Raw genomic sequence first — 20,656 nt, 5'->3', positions numbered from 1 at the left:
AGGGAAGCTAGATATTTGGATTCTAAGAGAATAAGATTATGGCGGGGGAAGGGAAAAGATAATACATACTCCATTAATGACTACTCCACTAGATTTTAATAATTCGATGAAGGAGACCAACAGTTCTCGAGTTTGAAGATAGTAGATACATATGTTACCATTTCTTCAGGAAAGTTTCATTTGGTCAGTATTTTGATATTCAAGGCATAATCTTTCTTGGTTGAGTTAAATAAAAAGTTAAAAAGAACCCCTGATAAGTGTTGTGGTATCCCTTGTGCCTCTTGACATAGGATTCTCCCCATTTTGTAGATGAAGAATCTGATGCAGAGAAAGAGTAAATGACTTTCCTAGGGTCACACAACTAATAAATGTATGAGGTGGGATTTAAACTTAGGTCTTCAAGTCCAATATCCTACCATTATTTATTGTTGTTTGGTCGTTTCAGTTGTGTCTGACTCTTTGCGACCCCATTTGGAACTTTCTTGGCAAAGATATATATCTGGTTTGCCATTTCCTTCTGCAATTCATTTTACAGATGATTATCTGGGACAAAATCATTCTGTAATTTCTGTATATATTTTTGGTTATGTGTGTTATGTATGTTCACAATATTTGATTTTTATTTAAGTGACTTGCTCCAGTCATGTACACTCCAACTATCTCATACAGGAAAGAGTGGAAGCTCTCCTATTCTTTTGAAGCCAATATTATGTTTATGTTTAAGCATTTTGCTTTGAAGGGGTACCTTCAGCCACAGATGAGTTACCTAAAAGGATCTATCATCTCTGTAGACTTGATGCTATGAAAATTAATTAGAATCTGAGGGAGTGTCAGGAGAATAGGGGGACTTCAGTGATGTTTAAGTCATTACTAATTATGCTTATAGAGTTTTATTAGCTTTTGTTTTCTGGAAATACATTGTTAAGGAAAAAGGCCTCATGAATGAAGAGAGGAAATTTTAATCCCCAGCTAATTCTACAGGGTCACAGTAGCAACAGCCTCCAGACATAGAAGTTTCTTTCATCAGATCAGAGTCCACAGTTTACTTGACCTTCTGACTATCAGAAAATAAATCCTTTATGGTACAAAAAAAAAGTTTCTGCAAATGGAAATGTAGTGATGTCCACATCAACAAGTCATCCAAATATTATTTTAAAAGATTTGGTTTTTATTCAGTTCTGTTTTACACCAACAGCATATATTACAGTTTCAGGAATAATTGACTGTCCATTCATTTTATGTCCATAGGATCAAAGAAGGAAGTGCAGAAAGATCAAGAAACAAATAAACCTGCCGTTTCATCCCCTAAAAGATTGGCAGCTTCAACTACGAAACTTCATTCACCAGGTATTTGGGAAGGGAGCTCATTATCATTTTGAAGAACTCTTGACCTTGGAGATTCCTTTCATCCCAACTCCACTAATGTGATATTGGGAACCCTGAAATATATATAATTCTCAAAAGTCTTCAGTGGCATGTTTTTTGACCTTTGCTAATGTTCAATCTTTCACAGGGCATATTTACTCCTAAAGAATGTGTCATCACTATGTGCCAACATGGGAGAATCTATAGGAAAGATTGCTTTGTCCATAGTATGGGCAAAACATCTAGAATGGAAAAGTCGACACTTTAAAGAAATGACTCCAAAAGCTTAGATTTCCTCTAAAGAAGCCACAAAACTACATATATAAAAAATAGATAATATATGCTGGTTTTTTGGTTATCTAGAAATCATTGGTTTAAATTCACATTTTACCTAACAGTTTTATAGTGTTTGAGATATTTTAAAAATGACATAGATGAATTCTACCAGATGAGCAGGCCTATTGGGGGGCTGCATTCTACAGTACTAGAGGGACTTTCCCACATCAATGAGACCACCACAGTCAGTGGAGTGTTAGAGTATATAAAAGTGTTGTTCAGAAACATTGAGGTTCACAAGTTTTCATAGCCAAAAGAGATTAAAGATACCATGTAACCAAAACCTTTTTTTTGAGAGAAGCGAGTCTCAGGAAATTGTAGGAATTTATTCAAGACCAATTGCTTAGTTGAACCTAAATTCTCTGCCTCTTTCCCTTAGATAACATTGAGTGTTTTATTTATTTGGTTAGTTTAGCTTTAGCCAGAAAACTTCCTTTTGTTTTAACCCTTATGATACTAACTCACATTTATATACTATTTTGCACTTTGTAATGGCATTGTTAGAAAGGAAGGGTAAGTATCCATACTTCATTAGATGAAGAAGCTAAGGTTCTGAGTGGTGTCAAAGCTGGGTTTGGATCCCAACTTTGCAGTCCACATTTCATCTTAAGTATTACAAAGTAAACATAATTTGTGTTTTGTCTCAATTTTAGAGCTTGTATTTTCACAGGACAATAATTTTGAAAATTAATTCTCATTGTCAGAGATGGGGAGTTATAGAAAATCATGCTGAAAATTTTCATCTTCTCAAGAATCTATATTTTGACTTATGGATTTGTTTTGTTGCTTACTAAATAGGCATTTAATAAATGCTTGTTCACTGACTTGCAGGGTTTTGGTTTATTTTTGCTCCAGCTAACAGCTTATTTTCCTTTTCTTTTGTATGTTTCTAATTAAAAAACTGAGGACAGTCCAAAGAAATTCATTATTTGTTATGTTCTAGTCAATCAACAGTTAGTGCAAACTGCCTGAAAAGATTTTAAAGCTTTATAGATTTAGAGCCAGAAGACACCATAGGTGTCATCTAGTAAGATGAACTAAGTGAGACCCAGAGAAGTAGTCACTTGTACAATGTCATTTTGGATATTATGAAGGATTTACATGATATTTTGAAGAGGATTTAAAGTTTATGTTCATAATATCAATATGTTATTGTTAAATTTATGTAGATCAATGTTCCATTAAAGAGATAGAAGTGATGAAACTTGAAGAATGAGCTCTAAGATACCTAGAAACTCCTGTTCAACTCATAGGTTTTGTGATTCCCTGATGCTAATAGAAATTCTAAGGCCCTTTGTTTTTTCCATTTATCCCTCCAAAGAATGGAAAAGTGCAGAAGCTGCTGGGGAAAAATCCCTTGCTTATTTTTCAAATTTTATTTATTTTTAGTTTATGGAATAAAACATTTCTTTATCATAATAAAAAAGATTGCATGAGAAACTGCAAATCTATTATAGACAATTTGCTATTCTTTGTTGTTCTTAAAACTATCTTGATGTTACTATATGATGTTCTCTTGATTCTGCTCGCTTCACTTCACCATTTTGTGCAAATCTTCTCATTCCTTTCTAAGATCACTGAGCTCATCAGTTCTTATAACCCAATATTATTCCATCACAACCATACATCCAACTTGTTCAACCATTCCCCAGATGATATTTCTTTACCACTAAAAAGAGAGCTTCTATAACCATCCCATTCATATTCAAAATTATAATTACAATATCTGAATTTCCCTTGTCTTATTTTTACTCACTATATTATTTCTCAGCCTCTCCTTTTACTCTTTCCCTACTCATCCCACTCTTACTTATTAGAAAGACTACCAAGTATCCTGGTGATAAGAATTCTTCATATTAAAAAGTTAAAGATATCTAGAAATTGAATATGAATCATTTGAATTTTCTTTTTTCTGATTTAATTTTTGTTACATTTTAAGTTCTAAACTGTCTCCTCTCTCCTTCCCCAGCCCTACTAGAGAACACCATTTGATGTGTGTTTGTGTGTACGTAAAACTATATTATGTATACCTTCTGTTTATCAGTTCTTTGGTATGGTTTGCATCTTCCTTCATAAGTTCTTTATAGTAGATTTGGGCATTTATAATACTCAGAATAACTCAATCGTTCACAATTGTTCTTCAAACATTACTCTTAATGTGTCTAAGGTTCTCTTGGATCTGCTCATTTCTTTCTCCATTATTTCCAAGCTTTCCATGTTTTTCTTAAAATCCACCTGCTCATATTCCATCACAATCCTATGCTATGATCTGTTTAGCCATTCCCCATCATTTATGGAGTTTCATTAAACTCTGGATACACTGAATAATATCTCCTGCTTCCCTCTTGTTTCTTCCTCCCAAATTAAAATAGCAATGTAAACAAAGTCTTATAGAGCATTTACTATGTGTCGGGCATCTTATTTGATGCTAGCAACAACCCTGGGAGGGAAGAACTATTATCATCCTTATGTTACAGATGAGAAAACTGAGGCAAACAAAATGCAGATCACAAAGCTAATAAAACACTATATATCTGAACTCAGATTTTCCTGACTGCCATCCAGCTGCCCCAAATTGAGTGGGGTGGGGTGGGGAAGAGTCCCTTCTCAGCATCATTTCTTCTTTGTAAAATGGCAGAATTGTTCTATCTGGCTTCTTAGGTCCATTCTGGTTCTAGATGTAGAATTCTAGGATTTAGGTTACATGTGGTCACTCAGCAGCTCTGCCCCATAGGGTCCTTGATCATTCCTCAGGAGTCTTTTTTCCTTCACTTCTTTCTCCTTCACCCATCATCCTAGTCAGCCAGACCTCTGGCTCCCAAGGAAAACCATTCTTGCTGTTCCTTTCCCTATCTTAGCAAAGAGCTTACAAAGACAGGAAAGGAAAAGTTGAAAGGGTTTGGGAAAGAGACAAGGACTATATCTGAAACCAAATGGCAGACTTTATCTGGAAATGAAGTTAGATGGTTTTAATGAAAGTCCAACCTCAAAAAATTCCTATTCCTAGCTACTATATTGAATCATGGTGGTGAGGAAGATGTGTGCCAAGCTGGAAAACACTTTATTTTCTTCCATAATTTTGAGATTAGTGGATTTTTTTGAGATGGAAAACTGACAAAGTTTTAGCATTTATCTGTTTCTTCTTCCCATTTGAGGGGTATTTAGGCCTCCGTATTGCACTGTTTGGTTCTTTTTGCTAAGTCAGCGTCTTGGCTATAAAATTATGAAGTATTTTCTTCCATTTAAAATTCTGGGAAGGGAGAGGAATCCTTAAAAATGAATATTTTATAAGCTTTTTTCCCTTTACAGGGGTTATGCTTTCCCAGATGCACAGCTTTGGCACGCAACTCACTCATTTTTAGCTTCCTTTCCTCTCTGGCTGCTGGCCTCTCCCTGGAGGCCAAAAGAGATATAAGGACAGGGACCACCATATTTCATTTCCTCCTGCAGCTAACTAGAGGCCAAGAGATGGCAGATAGAGATGCCACAGAGGGAAATATAAATCACCAAATGAACTTACTGGGGGCTCACTCCCAAAGTAGCGGAACCTGTCAGTGACATGAGCCAAAATAGGCTGCTTACTATTACTCACTATGTCTTTGCACAGACTGTATCACAAGCTTGGAGACACCCCTTCCTCACCACTTCTCTAGCCTTCTCTAGGGCTCAATTCAAGTATCTCAAGAGACTTTGTGGAGATCTTTTCTGACCCTTCCCAGCTGCAAGTGCTCCCCTTCCTCCAAAATTCTCTTGTATTTACATTGTGTTTTATTTCATGCATCCATTCATACATTATTTAATTCTTACAGACTACTTGTGCCTGACCAGTGGTAGAGGTTTCCAAGCTTGTATTGATCTGATCAGCCATGACAGACACAGTGCATCTTGATTCCAATGTAGTGATATCATGCGTTGGTCTTTTTTGAGCATTAATGGAGAACCATTTCCTGCATATTTTGCATGTGTGTAGATATTATTTCCTCTCACAGAATATAAACATTATGAAAGCAGGGATTTTATCTGCTTTGAGAGCAGGAATATCATCCAGTATTATAGTTGACCCATTTTGTTGTTATTCAGTCCTTTCATTTATATCCTATTCTTTGTGACCCCATTTGGGGGTTTTCTCAACAAAGATAATGGAGTGGTTTGCTATTTCCTTCTCCAGTTCATTTTATAGATGAGGAAACTGAGGCAGAGTTAAGTGACTTGTCCAGTGTCACACAACTAGTAAGTATCTGAGGCCAGATTTGAACTCATGAAGATGAGTTTTCCTGATTCCAAGTTCAATGCTGTATCTACTGTGCAATTCATTTTCCTCTTGGCACATATAAAAATGCTTGTTGGTTGATAAAAACACAAGGAGAATTTTTTCACACCTCTCTAATGAACAAAAAAAGATAGGAAGAATAAAAGGTTAGATAGTTAATTTAAAATAAAATGTTTCCTTAATAGATTTCCCTTTCAGTTTCAGAGATAGATTTAACCTCACAACCCTTGCAAGTCACTCTAATTGGTGTTGATTCTCATGAAGCTTCACATATTTAAAAAAACAGATCAGTTGCCAAAATCTCCTCAAGCAACAGTTTCCCTCTTCCCCTTTCTTTTTAACCTGTAAATTATATAAGAATAAGATCATAGGTTGTTAGATATTCTTCTTATTCAGCTTCTTTTGTTGTACAGAGAAGGGAATGAGATCCAGAGGGTGAGGTAGCTTGACCAAAGTCACACAACAGTGAGTGACAGAGCTGGAGAGTGGGGGATAAATTAGCATGGATGAAGTTGGTCACTATATTCCATGTATCATGCATTATTCTCAGTGTTTTGTGGTTACTTTCTGTCACTGACAAATGGTGAAACTAAGGCTTGGAGTCATTAGATGCCTTATCTAAGGTCACATAGGTAGGAAATAATGAACAAGGGATTTGAACCTAGGCTTTATGATTGTGCTAAGCATCTTATCCAAGCTTATACAGTCATTTTTCAGTAACGTCTGACTTTTCATGATCCCACTTGAGATTTTCTTGGCAAAGATATTGGAGTAATTTACTGTTTCCTTATCCAGCTCAGTGTACAGATGAGGAAACTGAGGTAGAAAGGATTAAGTGCCATTTTCTTCTCCACCTCGTACAGACGAGAAAACTGAGGTGGGGTTGTGCCCAGGGTCACATAGCTAATTCATGCCTAAGAACAGATTTGAACACAGATCTTTCTGATTGTAGACCCAGTGCTCTGTCTCCTGTGTTACCTAGCTGCCCATTCTTTCCAAAGTAACATTTTGCTTTTCCTTATCTTATAGATCAGAAAATCCTATAACTTAGAGTTAGAAAGGATATAACATGTCATTGATTTTACAGATGAAAGTAAAATGACTTCCATGAGTTTATACAAGTTTACAAGTAAAACATTCAAACCAAGGTTCTCTTACTCCAAATTCTGTTTTCTATAGTGTACCCTGTGCCGGTATTCTTGAGATGAAGTGAGAACTATAAAAGTTTACAGAAAATTTAAGTTAGTGTTAATAGGAATGAACTGAAGCAAAATTATTGTTAAAAACCTCAGTAGGGAAAGGTTAATAATAGTTGACATTTATCTAACACTCTTAAGATTTGCAAAGGCATTAGACATATTATAAGCCATTATCTATCTCTGTCACTTATTACCCATGTAGTAAACACCTATGAGTAAATTGTTAACCTCTGTGCTCCTCATCTATAAAATAGGAGAGCTGGTCTAGAAAATCTCTTAAGATCTTTTTCAAATCTAAATCTTTGGTGACCAAAATCAAGTGTTCACAGCCTCCAAGGTCACTAGATATTCCAGAACTGCTTTACTAACCAGAGGACATCTAGATCAAATCCCTAATTATATAGATCAGGAAACTGAGGCTTAGAGTAGTTAAATTACTTCCTTTTATTTTTGTTGGCAACAATGTGTATAGAGTGCCAGACTGGAGTTGGAAAGACTCCTCTTCAAGAGTTCAAATCTGGGGGTGGCTAGGTGGCGCAGTGGATAGAGCACCAGCCCTGGAGTCAGCAGTACCTGAGTTCAAATCCAGCCTCAGACACTTAATAATTACCTAGCTGTGTGGCTTTGGGCAAGCCACTTAACCCCATTTCCCTGAAAAAAAAAAGTTCAAATTTGACCTCAGAAACACAGCAGCTATGTGTCAGACACATAACAGCTAAGTGACTTTAGGGAAGTCACTTAACTCTGTTTCCCTAATCTGTAAAATGAACTGAAGTAAGAAATGGCAACCCATTCTAGTAACTTTGCCAAGAAAATCCCAAATGGGTTATAAAGAATCAGACACAACTGAAACTACTTAACATCTTCTCAAAAACCCAGGTTTGCAACCAAGAAATCTTTGATTTTTTTCCCTTTTCAGAACCTTCACTTATACACATACACACATACACACACACACACACAGAGCTCCCCCCCACATACATATGTTCTATATCACAGTGTTTCAATTATTCATTCCTTTCTATCCACTCATACTGTATCCACCTAGTTCAGACCTCATTACTTCCTATTTGAATTGTTTTAATAATCTTATTAACTAATCTCCTTTAGTCTCTCCCTTCTCTAATCATAGTATTCTACTTAATGGAGTAGCCTAAGCATATCACTCCCCTGCAGAAATATCTTCACTTAAAATGAAGACTCCTTGACCTGGCAATTTAAAACCTTCCAATCTAGGGGATATTTTTAAAAAATCATTTTGTATGTATAATATTTTTCCTCCATTAACACGTTGTGTTCTACTATCCAGTAGAATATGAGCTCTTTGAGGGTGGTGATTTTTTTGTATTTTTGTTCCCTTACCACCTAGCGCTGTATTTAGCACCTGGTAGACATCTTGTTAAATACCTGTTAATAATAATAAAAATACTGACTAGTCAGAGATGAAGATAGATTTTAGATGGAAAAACAAATTTCAAAAACCTGTTTGCCTAAATAAGAAAAGGTACATTACCACATGGAGCCCTGAATTGCCTTAGTTCCATTTCTAAAATTTTATTTCCTAAACAAAAAGAATGTGATAGTAGAAAAAAATCTATAGGCCTTTTTCTGAATTCCTTCTCCAAAACTTATAGTTGTTCAATTTTGGGCAAGTCATTGAACTTTTCCAGAGCCTCAATTTCCCTATCCATAAAATGAAGATAATATACCACCCAATTCAGTGTCCCTAGAGGAGGGAGGATAAAAGGCTGACTCGGACATCAAAACATAGGTTCAGACCCACCTCTGATAACCTACTAGCTATATAACCTTAAAGTCACTTAATTTCCCAGAGCTTCAATTTCCTCTTCTTTAAGATGAGGAGGTTGGAGTAGAAAGCCTCTGAGATTATTTCCAGCTCTGAAGACCTATGAGCCTAAGCTTGAAAGTGCCATGGAAATATTATTCAAGTTTAAAATACTGTTTCTTGCATTACCTAAAATACCCTAAGAAAGTCTCTCCTTGCAGATTCTAACCAGAAAGAAATTCCAAGCAACTAAAACTCCCAGAAGGCAATGGTGTTTATGTGACATCCAAAGTCTGGTATTTAAAATATAGGTGATCTAAAACTTTTTTAAATATATAATCTTTAAATAGGAGGTAAAATGTGGACCTTATATACAAGTGTCAATAAAAGGCTGAATATGGGTTTCCTAATCAGAGGAGCATAATGACCCCATCATCGAAGCAAATACTTAGGCAGCTAAGGAAACACAAAGTTCTTTTTGGGTTGTCCATTCCTATTAGATCATATTCAGACCCATTAAAGAAGGGGAAATTGGCTATTTCTTGTTCTTACATCAACTAAAAGACATCAAATTCAATGAATCACAGCACCCACTGTGTTTGTGCTTTTAAAACTTACTAGAGCCCAGAGATGAAAATATCTTCCAGGGATTAGCTTAAATGTACCATGCTCAAATCAGATTTTATTATTTCCTTTATATTTCCTTTTGGGGGCAGCTAGGTGGCTCAATGGATAGAGCACTGGCTTGGAATTAGAAACACTGATTTTCATGAGTTTGAATACACTTAGTAGTTGTATGACCCTGGGCAAGTCATTTAACTCTTTTTGCTTCAGTTTCATCATCTGTAAAATGAACTGGAGAAGGACATGGCAAATTTCTCCAGGGCCTCTGCCAAGAAGATCCCAAATATAGTCACCAAGACTAAAACAATTCAAATACAAAATCATGTTTTCCTTATGTTTCAAAAAAGATGTTTTTCATTATCAGGACCTTAAGCAGCTGGTACAAACTAATTACATTAATTAAAACACTCAATTACTTTTAAAAGCACCATAACAATAATCAAATGGCAAACCAGTCATCAAAGAAAAAATATACCCTTGGGAATAAATGCCAGCAACCAGTGCATTGCTGCCCCCTTGAAGTAACCCCAAGGAACAATAGTCTTAACATTGTGCCTTGTATCTAAGGGCAGACAATAAATTGGGTTTGTTTTTGTTTTGTTGTGGCTCTGGTAGAATTAAAATAATAATTAACATTAAAATTGGTTTGTATTCGACAGGAGTGACTTCTCTAGAATCTGACCTTCCTTGCTGCTATAAAGGTAGCAGGAATTCCTGATTCTGCTTTCCTAGTATTTTAATAATCTGAGGCATGATGTGTTTAAGGAACCATTTCAGTCTATTGCCTCTTACTCAAAAAAAGAGCTCTTTGGTGGACTTTTGTTTTTCTTTTTAAAAAGAAGAGGACGTATTTAATTAAAATCAGCATATACTTATTAAATTAACAAGAAGTGTGCTTTTATCAATTAAGTCATTGTTTTTTTAAAGTATGATGCCAGTGGGACTATCTTTGCATGTAAATGGAAAAAAATAAAAATTTTTTAAAGAGTATCCTTCCCTCAAAAAGGGTGACATGTATTCTCATCAGTGAGATCCTAGTAAAGACACTGTAAAGATGCTTCCTCTACTTAATCAGGCATCCCCCTACCTGGTCTTTGTCTATATCTTGAACACACATATATATACAGGTGCATATTGTAGAGAAAAGAGCACAGGAGAAAAGAAAGAGGAAGGGGTGGATATTTGTCACAATATAGTTTATTATTATGCTGTTAAATGTCTGTGTTGTTTCCTCTGGTTTGGGTACAAAACAGTGTTTATCTTCTGAGTATGAGTTTTAAGTTTAAGACTCCATTCATTCTAAGCATTATCATTTACATGCAATTACTAACTACATGATGTGATGCATGATGCCTCCAATAATCTAGGCAGAGAACAGATATTTCCATAAAGAGATATTTAACAGTACATTGGCAGCATATGCCAAATGGGAAATAAAGGAAACAATCACTACTCACAGAACTCATGGCAGGGTAAGAAAGAAGTGCCTGTGGGGCCAGGTATGTAGAAATCAAAAAAAGTCTTCTTGGAGGAGATGGGATTGGAGATGAGCCATAAAGGAGAAGTAGAATTTACAAAATTGGAAAAGAGAAGGGTGCCCTAACACCATACTACAATTCCACTTCAGATCTAGGTTCATTTACCTTTCCTCTATCTGACATATTTTCAGAGAATAGAGATTTGGGGACAAAAGAAGAAAGGAGGGAACATTTGGGGGGTGTTGGAATACCTCAGAATGAGAGTAGGTGGGAAGTTATCCATCACTGGATGCTTTGAAGAGGAAACAAGGTGAGGTGATCCTCTTGGTTAGAGATGTTGAAGAGAAGTTTTCAAGGATGGCTAGACTAGATGGTTCCGAGGTTACTCTCTACCTTTGAAATTTTGTGATTCTGAAGTTTGTGGAAAGTGAATTGACCTGCATTGAAATGATATTGCAAGCCTTCTCCTGAAACATCAATATATAGGAAGAATCTTAGATCCATTTTTAGCTACATAATACATTTTGAGGATGGGGCTTCATTGAGTACAAGAGGGGGTTTTTCTTATTGTATGTCAGTTTGGGTTTTTGTTTAAAAATAAGGTCTTATATTTGAGCTCTCTGCTTGAATTCCAGTTACCATTTTCTGTTACAGATACTATTATCAGGTGCTACCCTGAAAAACTTAAATTTAGTAGGCATTTATGAAGTTCTGCTGTGTGATCATCAACATGTTAGGCACCAGGGACTTAAAGACAAAAAACTATAGTACACTACCCTACCCTCAAAAGAGTTTACATTCTCTTGGGAGGAATTAACTTGTAAACAAATAAATGTGAATTGTATATAAAATAAATACAAAATAATTTTGTGAATAGAGCCGTGAGAACTGGGAAAAATCAGGAAAGTTCTCTGGATGTTTGAGCTAGCCCCAAAGATCACTAGACTTCCAATTGTTACAGAGAAGGGGAAGTATTCCAGACATGAAGGAGGAACCAGTGCAAAGAAATAGAATTACATTAAGAAGCCTTTTGGCTGGATAATAGCATACAAAGAAGGTGCAATAGATAATCAGTTCCAATCAGTTAGATTGGAACCAAACCTACATACAGATAATCACCATCATATATACTTTTTTGAGAGTCATTTTTTCCATTAAAAATGGGAATTTTATGTAAGTAGAAAGGGGATTAGTGATAGAGAGCCAATAATCTTTTTTAATAGCTGGCTCTAATCAATAAAATCTGCAATAAAAGAATTAGGATTTCATCATTTCATTCATCAAGATTTATTTAAGTGCTTATTGTATGTCATAAGCACTAGGAATATAAGTACATATAAAAAAACTGTTCAAAAATACCATTTTCCCGAGTTTAGTAAGCACCTATTACCCATACAGTTGATAAAATTTAAAATTGCAATGTTTGGAGAAAATAAAGCACTTGGACCATCCTGATTGGTAGCTCAGACTTTGAAATCCTCAGTGGGCCTGATGGGTAGAGAGAAAAAAAGTCTGCATATCTATTTAACCCTAAAATCTCTGATCAAAGGAAAAAAAGGTAATGGACATAATTTAAAACAAAAATTCATCTCTGTCCTCCAGAAGCTCCCAGTTTAATATTTTTTGTTCCAGCATGTTCAGATGCCACAATCAAGATTATTTTGGGGGTTTTTTTGGGGGGGGGTGCAAGGCAATAGGGTTATGTGACTTGCCCAAGGTCACACAGCTAGGTAATTATTAAGTTTCTGAAGCTGGATTTAAACTCAGGTCCTCCTGACTCCAGTGCTCTATCCACTGCACCAACTAGCTTCTCCAATGAAGATTATTTTTACTATAAATTTAAATTTTTTTTAAAAAATGGCTATAAAATTAAAATTCCTTTCCTTTGTCCCCTAGCAAAAGCTCTCCTGATCTTAAAAGGGGTTCCCAAAATAGCACTGGAGAAATTTGGTGAATTGGGGTTATCTCAAAGATAAAGCAATAGCTCATGTTTGAGGGGTATACTTTGAGTCACTTTTGTTATTTTTCAGTAATAAAAATCATATATTCTTTCTTCCTTTTCCCCTACCTCCCAGCTAACTGAAGCTAGATATACTAGAGGAGAATGCTCTTTAAATCCTAAAGTCAAATGTAGCATAATGCTTTCCATATTATCATTGCATTTGATCTTCACAAAAACATTGAGGCAGATATTATCATCCCTATTTTACATATAAGGAAACTGAGGCTGGGAAAGTTTAAATTAAAAAGTTAAGCTCTTAAGAGTTAGTATCTGAGGCAGGATTTGCAATCAGATCTATTATGACTTCAAGCCAAGGGCTCTAGGCACTATGACACTGAGATGCCAAGCCTTATTTCATGTGTTTTTCCTTATAGGATATCCAAAACAAAGGGCTGTGGTTCCAAGAAATGGTTTTGCCACCAAACCAGATCTACAGGCCAGGGAGGCAGAAAGACAATTTGTTCAGCGACTGAAGGAAAAGTGTGAAGAACAATCTAAGCAGCTCAGCTATATTCAGGGAGAACTGAAAAGGGCCATTCGAGGCTTTGAAGTTTTTGCTGTATCTACTCAACATTTCTTTGGAAAGGTAAGTCCTATAGTCTAAAGTTGGAACATAGTTTTAGATGTTTTATTTTATTTGACTTTTTAAATGACTAAAACAACTTCTTGGGAGCCAAGTTATTCATTCTATTGGGGAAAAATCAATATACAAAGAAGGTTCTCAATCAAGTATAACTGAGAATATAAGGGTAGCCAACAGAGTTCAATTATACTATGTGGGAAAGTTTAAAAAGTGAAACCTGGTATCTCAATGTTGAGATAAAATATAAATGTTTGTTCTCAGCTTCACTGGCACCCAATTAAATCTATCTTTCTTTGCCTGTGGGTTTGATACCTGTGATACTGAGGTAGCTAACAACCTTAGAACATAACCATGATGAATTTTTTCCAGGTAGTTTATAGTATTGACTTTTCTTCATATACTTTATAGTACCTACTCTGTTATTTACAGAAGTTGTGATAATGCCACTTTGAAAAAGATTGTGTGACTTGGGAGATGCAAGCAAAGAACCACCCAGCATGTCATTCATAACTTCATCAAAGAAGGCACTGTACTCTATGAGCAAAGCAGTATTGAAGTGATTCAAAAGAAACAGAAGATACACAAATTTAGAGAACTCAAATATTCACATGAAATATTTGTTTCTGACCTGTGGCAGGACATTGTATTGTTCTCATCAGCTGCAGTCAGACATATTGTAACTTGACTTTTACATAATGATACCATTTTGGTCCTCTTTGAGAACAAATGACAACCCACCAACCAATAATGCTTTGTAAAGTCTCCCTAATAAGAAACTGAGCTAGCCAACCTCATGGTTGAATTTTAAAAAGTAAATGCTGAGCATATGAAATAGGCCTGTGATATTAGATATCAATCCTTCACTAATACTGATAATTGACATTTTATATAGTATGTTAAAGTTTGGAAAATGCTTTGCATACATAAGCTTATCTGAACCCTGTGAGGTACATATTATTATCCTCCTTGTTAGGTATGATTCAAACCCAAGCCTTCTTGATTCCAAGTCTAGCATTAATTAAAACTCTTTGCATAAATGTTTATAGAACTCCCATCTCCTCTCTATCTTCCACTCCCTCCAAAAAAAAGTTCAAAGCTATAGCTTTTCCTGTGTAAGCTCTCTAAAGAGAGATATGTGGTAATGGATGACAAAATTAACATATATAGCTAAAATCTATACCCTAAAACTCAGTCTTATTGATGCAAATCTGGTCTTAGATCCTTACTAGCTATGTGACACTGTGTAAGTCAGCTAACCCTGTTTACCTCAGTGTCCTCATCTGTAAAAAATGAGCTGGAAAAAGGAAATACCATACCACTCCAGTATTTTTGCCAAGAAAACTTCAAATGAAGTCATAAAAGAGTCATACATGATTGAAATGAAATAGTTTCAATCTTCTGCCTTGTTAAAGCCTTTTAGCAAAAATGAGAACAATGCATTTCAGTAGAATATAACCTCATTCGGGGCAGAAAAACATTCATTTTTTGCCTTTGTATATGCTCTGAGCATATACAAAGTCTTAGTGTCTTGCTCTTAATAGTTGCTTAATGTTTCTTGAAAGAATGAGTGAATGAATTCAAACATTTCCTTTCTTGCCCAACTTGGCAGTATGAGGTTGGTGTCTATGTCATGTAAAGACACCCCGTGATTCACAAGTGACATGAACAACTCTAAGCAATTGATAATTGACAGCAATCCAAGACAGTAAGTTTTAAACCAATTATAGATCTGCCTGAAGAGTTTCCTAGAGCTATGAAATTATAAGTCTAAATCACTACCAACAACAACAAAAGAAGGAAGAGATGGCACAAACTTGTGGTTTGCCTTAGTAAAATGTTAGTGCTTTCCCTTGTAGAGAAGGAAAGAGAATGGAGCATCTTTTATGTGTGTGTGGATGTGTTTTACAGTTTTTGAGCTTAATAGACTCTTTTTAAAAAATATTTCTAATGACACTTTAATACTTGATTTTTACTAGATCTATGATTTAATTGTTCACTCAAAATGAAGGAAATTTCTTCTATTAATACAAATTAGCTAGATGGCACAGTGATAAATAGAATGCCATGTCTGTTATCAGAAAACCTAAATTCAAATCCAGCCTCAGATATTAACAGCAACCCTGTGAGGTAGGTATTTTTATTATTCCCTTTTTATGTTTGAGAAAGCTGAAGTAAACAGATGTTAAGTGATTTGCCCAGGGTCACAGAGCTAGCAAGTGTTTGAGGCTGGATTTGAACTTAAGTTTTCCCAACTTCAGACCTAGTACTTTTTCATTGTACCACCTGACTGAATAGAGTCAGCACTCAAAGTTAGTAAGACCTGGGTTCAAATCCTATCTGATATATACTGGCTATGTAACCCCAGACATGGAAGCTTACCTTTCTGGGCCCATGCAACTGAACTGATTTGCATTTTTTTTGTTGTTGTTCAATTGTTCAATTCTTCGTAACTCCATTTTGGGGTTTTCTTGGTAAAAACACTGGAATACTTTGCCATTTCCTTCTGCAGCTCACTTTTATAGACAAGGAAACTGAAGCAAATAAGTTTTAGTGACGTGCCCAGGGTCATATACCTATCAAGTGTTTTGAGACTGGATTTGAACCCAGATTTTCCTGACTCCAAGCCTAGAGTTGTATCTACTGCTAGCCTCAGCTACCAAATGAGTGCTATATAAAAGCTCATCCCCTCCCTCCCCCCTCTATCACAAGTGACTTAATTATGCAAAGGAAGATAAAATCTTTCAGGTGTGGGTTAGAAGTAATATCTGAATACAGACAAGAACTTTTCATTCCTTTACACTATTCACAAAGTCAAGGCTTAATCCAAAAGGATTTATATCTGATAAATTCGGCTGAAATTCAGGCTTGTTCAACCCTCTCACCCTTCTCTGTGGAGTTCGTGGACTCATTGTGCATTCGGCCAGTTAGCATATTGTTTCCTCCATGCTGTGTACAGGTTCAGTGGGCAAGAGTTTTATTTCTCTGCTGCATTACCCAGCTCTTAAATCAGAGACAAAGCATCCTGGCAGGTGATTTATCAGCTTCCCCACTGAGCTTCCCCACATCTAGAATAGTGCTCAATGTGACATTTTAGCAAGATGGATGATGGACATGGATTTAGTTTTCTTTTCACTAAATCATAGCAAGCTACTCCAGACAGGTCTCCTGAATGGTCTTGTCATTTGGTCTTTCAAATCAAACCTTCTTTCCTTTGTCTTTGTGATCTGTTACTATCTCAACAGTATCTCCTCTTAAGTTCTTGCACCCAGGCCAGCAGAAACCAATAAGCAGGTTAAAAATAGGAGCCTGCAGTTGGGGAGAATAAATGGTAATCCACAGGGGTCTTCCGTGGGCCTGCTGCTATTTAAGATGATCGAAGAGAGCTTGCAGGTGATATCCTATTGGACAAGGAAGACGTGTGGAGCTACCAGTGGTACATTGGTGGAAGGGATAGTCTCCTTGAAAAATCAGAAAACTGGTTAGGAATGAACCTAATGGAGTTGAGCAGGGTATGGACCTAAGTTTAATCCCTTTGTAAGCAAGTTAGCTTCACACAGAAGGCAGCTGATGGCACAGGTTTCATTCTTATCATTAGCCAGCTGTCTCAAAGCACACCATTTATAGAGATTTGTTATCTTTGTGTAAAAAAAAAACTCTACATTTCATTGTATGCCTAAGGAGGAAAATGATGATGCATTAAAACATTGAATGAAGCCATGGAAGACGTGAATAATGAGTTATTTCATTTCAAAGTAAGCATGATAATGAGTTCCCTAACCTGGGAGTCTCCCATCTTCATGTATCTGAAGGGCATGGACACCAGATGGTGGCCAACTGTTCTTTATTGCCTTTATCTCCATCTCCAACTCCATCTCCATCTTGGCTTAGGAAAAAACAAAATAAAAACAGATTATATTATGAAAGGTTTATATCAGCTCTAAAATGAACCATATTCATAATGAGTATTAAACAAGGAAATGAGTTACCATTCTTTGGCTATAAATTTAGTGATGAAAGAACTTTGAAAGTCTCATGTTGCATAAGAGGAAACTGAGACCCAGAATTGTTAGGTAACTTGTCCAAGTCATAGAGGTATAATAGCCTGAGAATTGAACTCAGGTCTTTTGATTCCAAACTCATTGCTGTTGAATCTTTTGGAACCAGAAGTATTATAAAGAGAAGCTGTTATTCATTCAGTTTCCCAAAATCCTTATACCTATTTCCATTTTCCCTCTTTCTGTAGAGGCCACCTCCATTCTTCCAGTATCCAGAGTTTATAATCTTATCTCTTCTCTCAGTCTCAACCATTCAGCTGCCAAATCTTGACATTTCTGTCTTTTGAAAAACTTTTGCAACTGTCCCCATCTCACAACTTATAAAACCATTACATTTTTATAGGTGTTCATTATATCTCATCTGGACTATTACAATGGCTTCCTATTTGACTCCTTCATTTAAGTCTATCAACTCCAGCCCTCCATACCAAAGTGACTGTGTCACTCCCCTACTCAATAAACTCTGGTAGCTCCCTATTACCACTAGGATTAAACATAAATTCCTTGTTTGACTTATTGAAATACTTTACATTTTCATTATCATTGTTCTTCTTTTGTACAAAGCAAACTTCCTTTATTGTTCCTCATAGCACTGTGTCTGGAATGCCTTCCTTTCTTACCATAGACTCCCTTACTTTTCTCAAAACTCAGTTTTTAAATGAGATTTTATTGATCCTTTCAAATGGTACTTCCCAAAACTACCCTATATTTATTCTACAAATAATTATATATGCCATGTTCTCTCCTTTGAAAAAAGATAAGCACCTTGAGAATTCAGACATATCATTTTTGTCTGTGTCCCCATCACCCTGCACAGTGCTTTGGACAGAGTAGCCACTGATTATGCACTTAATAAGCAAGTACTTGGTGATTGTCATCTAGGAATTTTTTTTTTCTGATTTGATCTTTCCATATATAATCAACACTCGTTTGTCTGCCTGGGTAAATGGAAATGTCATTTAAATTTATCTTATAAAAAAGGATTCCTGGGGCGGCTAGGTGGCACAGTAAATAGAGTACCGGCCCTGGAGTCAGGAGTACCTGAGTTCAAATCAGGCCTCTGACATTTAATAATTACCTAGCTGTGTGGCCTTGGGCAAGCCACTTAACCCCATTGCCTTGCAAAAACCCTTAAAAAAAAAAGGTGTGGGGGGGGATTCCTGTCACTAGTGTCTTTCCTACTAATGTCTCCCTTCCATCTAATCTATTTATCTTGTACATGGGCTGGTTTATATTTCTTTTCTCACCTATTAGGATGTAATCTTCTCATGGGCAGGGAAGTTTCTGGCTTTTACTTTGTATTGCCAGTGCTTAGCAAAGTATAAGCATAATAAGCACTTGATGAATATCTGTTGATTGAGAGTGAGTGGGTCCTACTACAATTGAGTAAGGACATGAAATGGAAGTAATACCTGTCTTTCCTGAATTATAAGACAGTTTAAGGATTAATATACTAATGTAAATGTTTTGAAGTTAATAAACAGATTTTGTATGTTTACTATTTGCAAGTCTTTGTGCTAAATGATATTAATCCTGATCCTGGGAAGCTTACCTTTAGTTGCCTTTCTTTGAATCACTCCTCCGACCTACAGTTTCCTCAGCTATTAAATGAGGATGTTGGACTAGATGACCTCAAAGGTCCCTTCCTGCTCCAAATATATCATCCTATGACATTAATATGCTATGCTGTATTCTAGCTTGACCACTTTTCTTATCCACCAGATTGATGATGATGATGATGATGATGATGATGATGATGATAATTGGTGAGGAGGATGAGGAGGATGCAATACTGATGATTGATCTTGATGTAGTGATAATGTTGGTGATGAATAGCATTTATATATAGCTCTTTAAGATTTCTAATGTACTCTACTATATTATCTTGCTTGGTCTTTTCAACATCCCTGTCATGTAAGGTACCATTATTATTATTCCTATTTTTGTTGTTATTGTCTGTCATTTTAGTTATGTCCACCTCTTTGTGACATTATTTGGGGTTTTCTTGGCAAAAATGCTGGAGTTTACTGTTTCCTTCTCCAACTCATTTTACAGATGAAGAAACAAAGGCTGAAAGGTTAAGTGACTTGCCCAGGACCATAAAGCTAGTGTTTTGAGGTGGGATTTGAATTTGGTTCCTGACTTGAGTACAGTACTCTACTTACTGATTTCACAATAACAAATCTTCCCTCGAAGAATGATGATTTTTTTTTTCAGTACTGAGGCCTTTCCAAAAAATATGCTCTCAGTCTTTAAACAGGCAGTTTCTAAACTGCCAAAGAGATTCTAAAAAAAATGGCAATTTCTATGGAATAAGCCTATATAGTTTTCAAGGGGACTACTTCGAAAAAGGCAACATTCACTTGGATGTATAAGTTCTATCGTATTTGTTTAAATCCATATATTAAAAGTACAAGTAGCCATCAAAAATCTGAGCTAGACTTATCTTTACCTCCAGAAATTTGTTATATCAGCAGAATCCTGGATCCTAAGGTAGGAAAATTAAAGGAAGAATATTAGAAAAATATAAAGTATGTGAACTTTGAAATAATCAGGAAAGAAGAAATGCCAGCAAGTTGACTCTTGTCTTGGACAGACTGGAGGGATATATTGGACTGAGATACTTCTCAACAAGAGGGATTACCTCATGGAAATTCTTTTTCTACTTGATACCCTATAACTTTTCAGATATGTGGATGCCTGCCAACTACCCAAACTGAAGTGTGGGAAGACTAAAAGATGTTTTAATCCCAGCTTAAAGATTTCAATTTTGAAATTCTGTATAAATGTAATCTGAAAAATGACTTTTAAGTCAAGAACCCCCAATTAGCATTCAATTAGTGTCTTTTATAGGTATTAAAAACATTATTCCATTTTACACATACCAAAAGAAAGTGCCAAACCAGACTTGAATCCAGAAAGACCTGGGTTCAAATCCCAAAACTGATACATATTGGC

At 35.9% G+C, this 20,656-nt stretch overlaps 1 protein-coding gene across 5 annotated transcripts in view; it reads left to right on the top strand.

The window, feature by feature from the left end:
- MTUS2 (microtubule associated scaffold protein 2) overlaps positions 1-20,656 on the top strand; it is a 675,509-nt gene that overhangs the window by 486,261 nt on the left and 168,592 nt on the right. For all 5 annotated transcript variants that reach the window (XM_074216122.1, XM_074216124.1, XM_074216121.1 and 2 more), the window contains 2 exons: positions 1,249-1,347; positions 13,435-13,646. In XM_074216122.1, coding sequence (XP_074072223.1) covers positions 1,249-1,347; positions 13,435-13,646 — 311 coding nt within the window. The remainder of the gene's footprint in view (positions 1-1,248; positions 1,348-13,434; positions 13,647-20,656) is intronic.

Source organism: Macrotis lagotis, chromosome 1, assembly GCF_037893015.1.
Source record: "Macrotis lagotis isolate mMagLag1 chromosome 1, bilby.v1.9.chrom.fasta, whole genome shotgun sequence".
NCBI lineage: Eukaryota > Metazoa > Chordata > Mammalia > Peramelemorphia > Peramelidae > Macrotis > Macrotis lagotis.
This window is presented reverse-complemented; position numbering and strand designations above follow the sequence as displayed.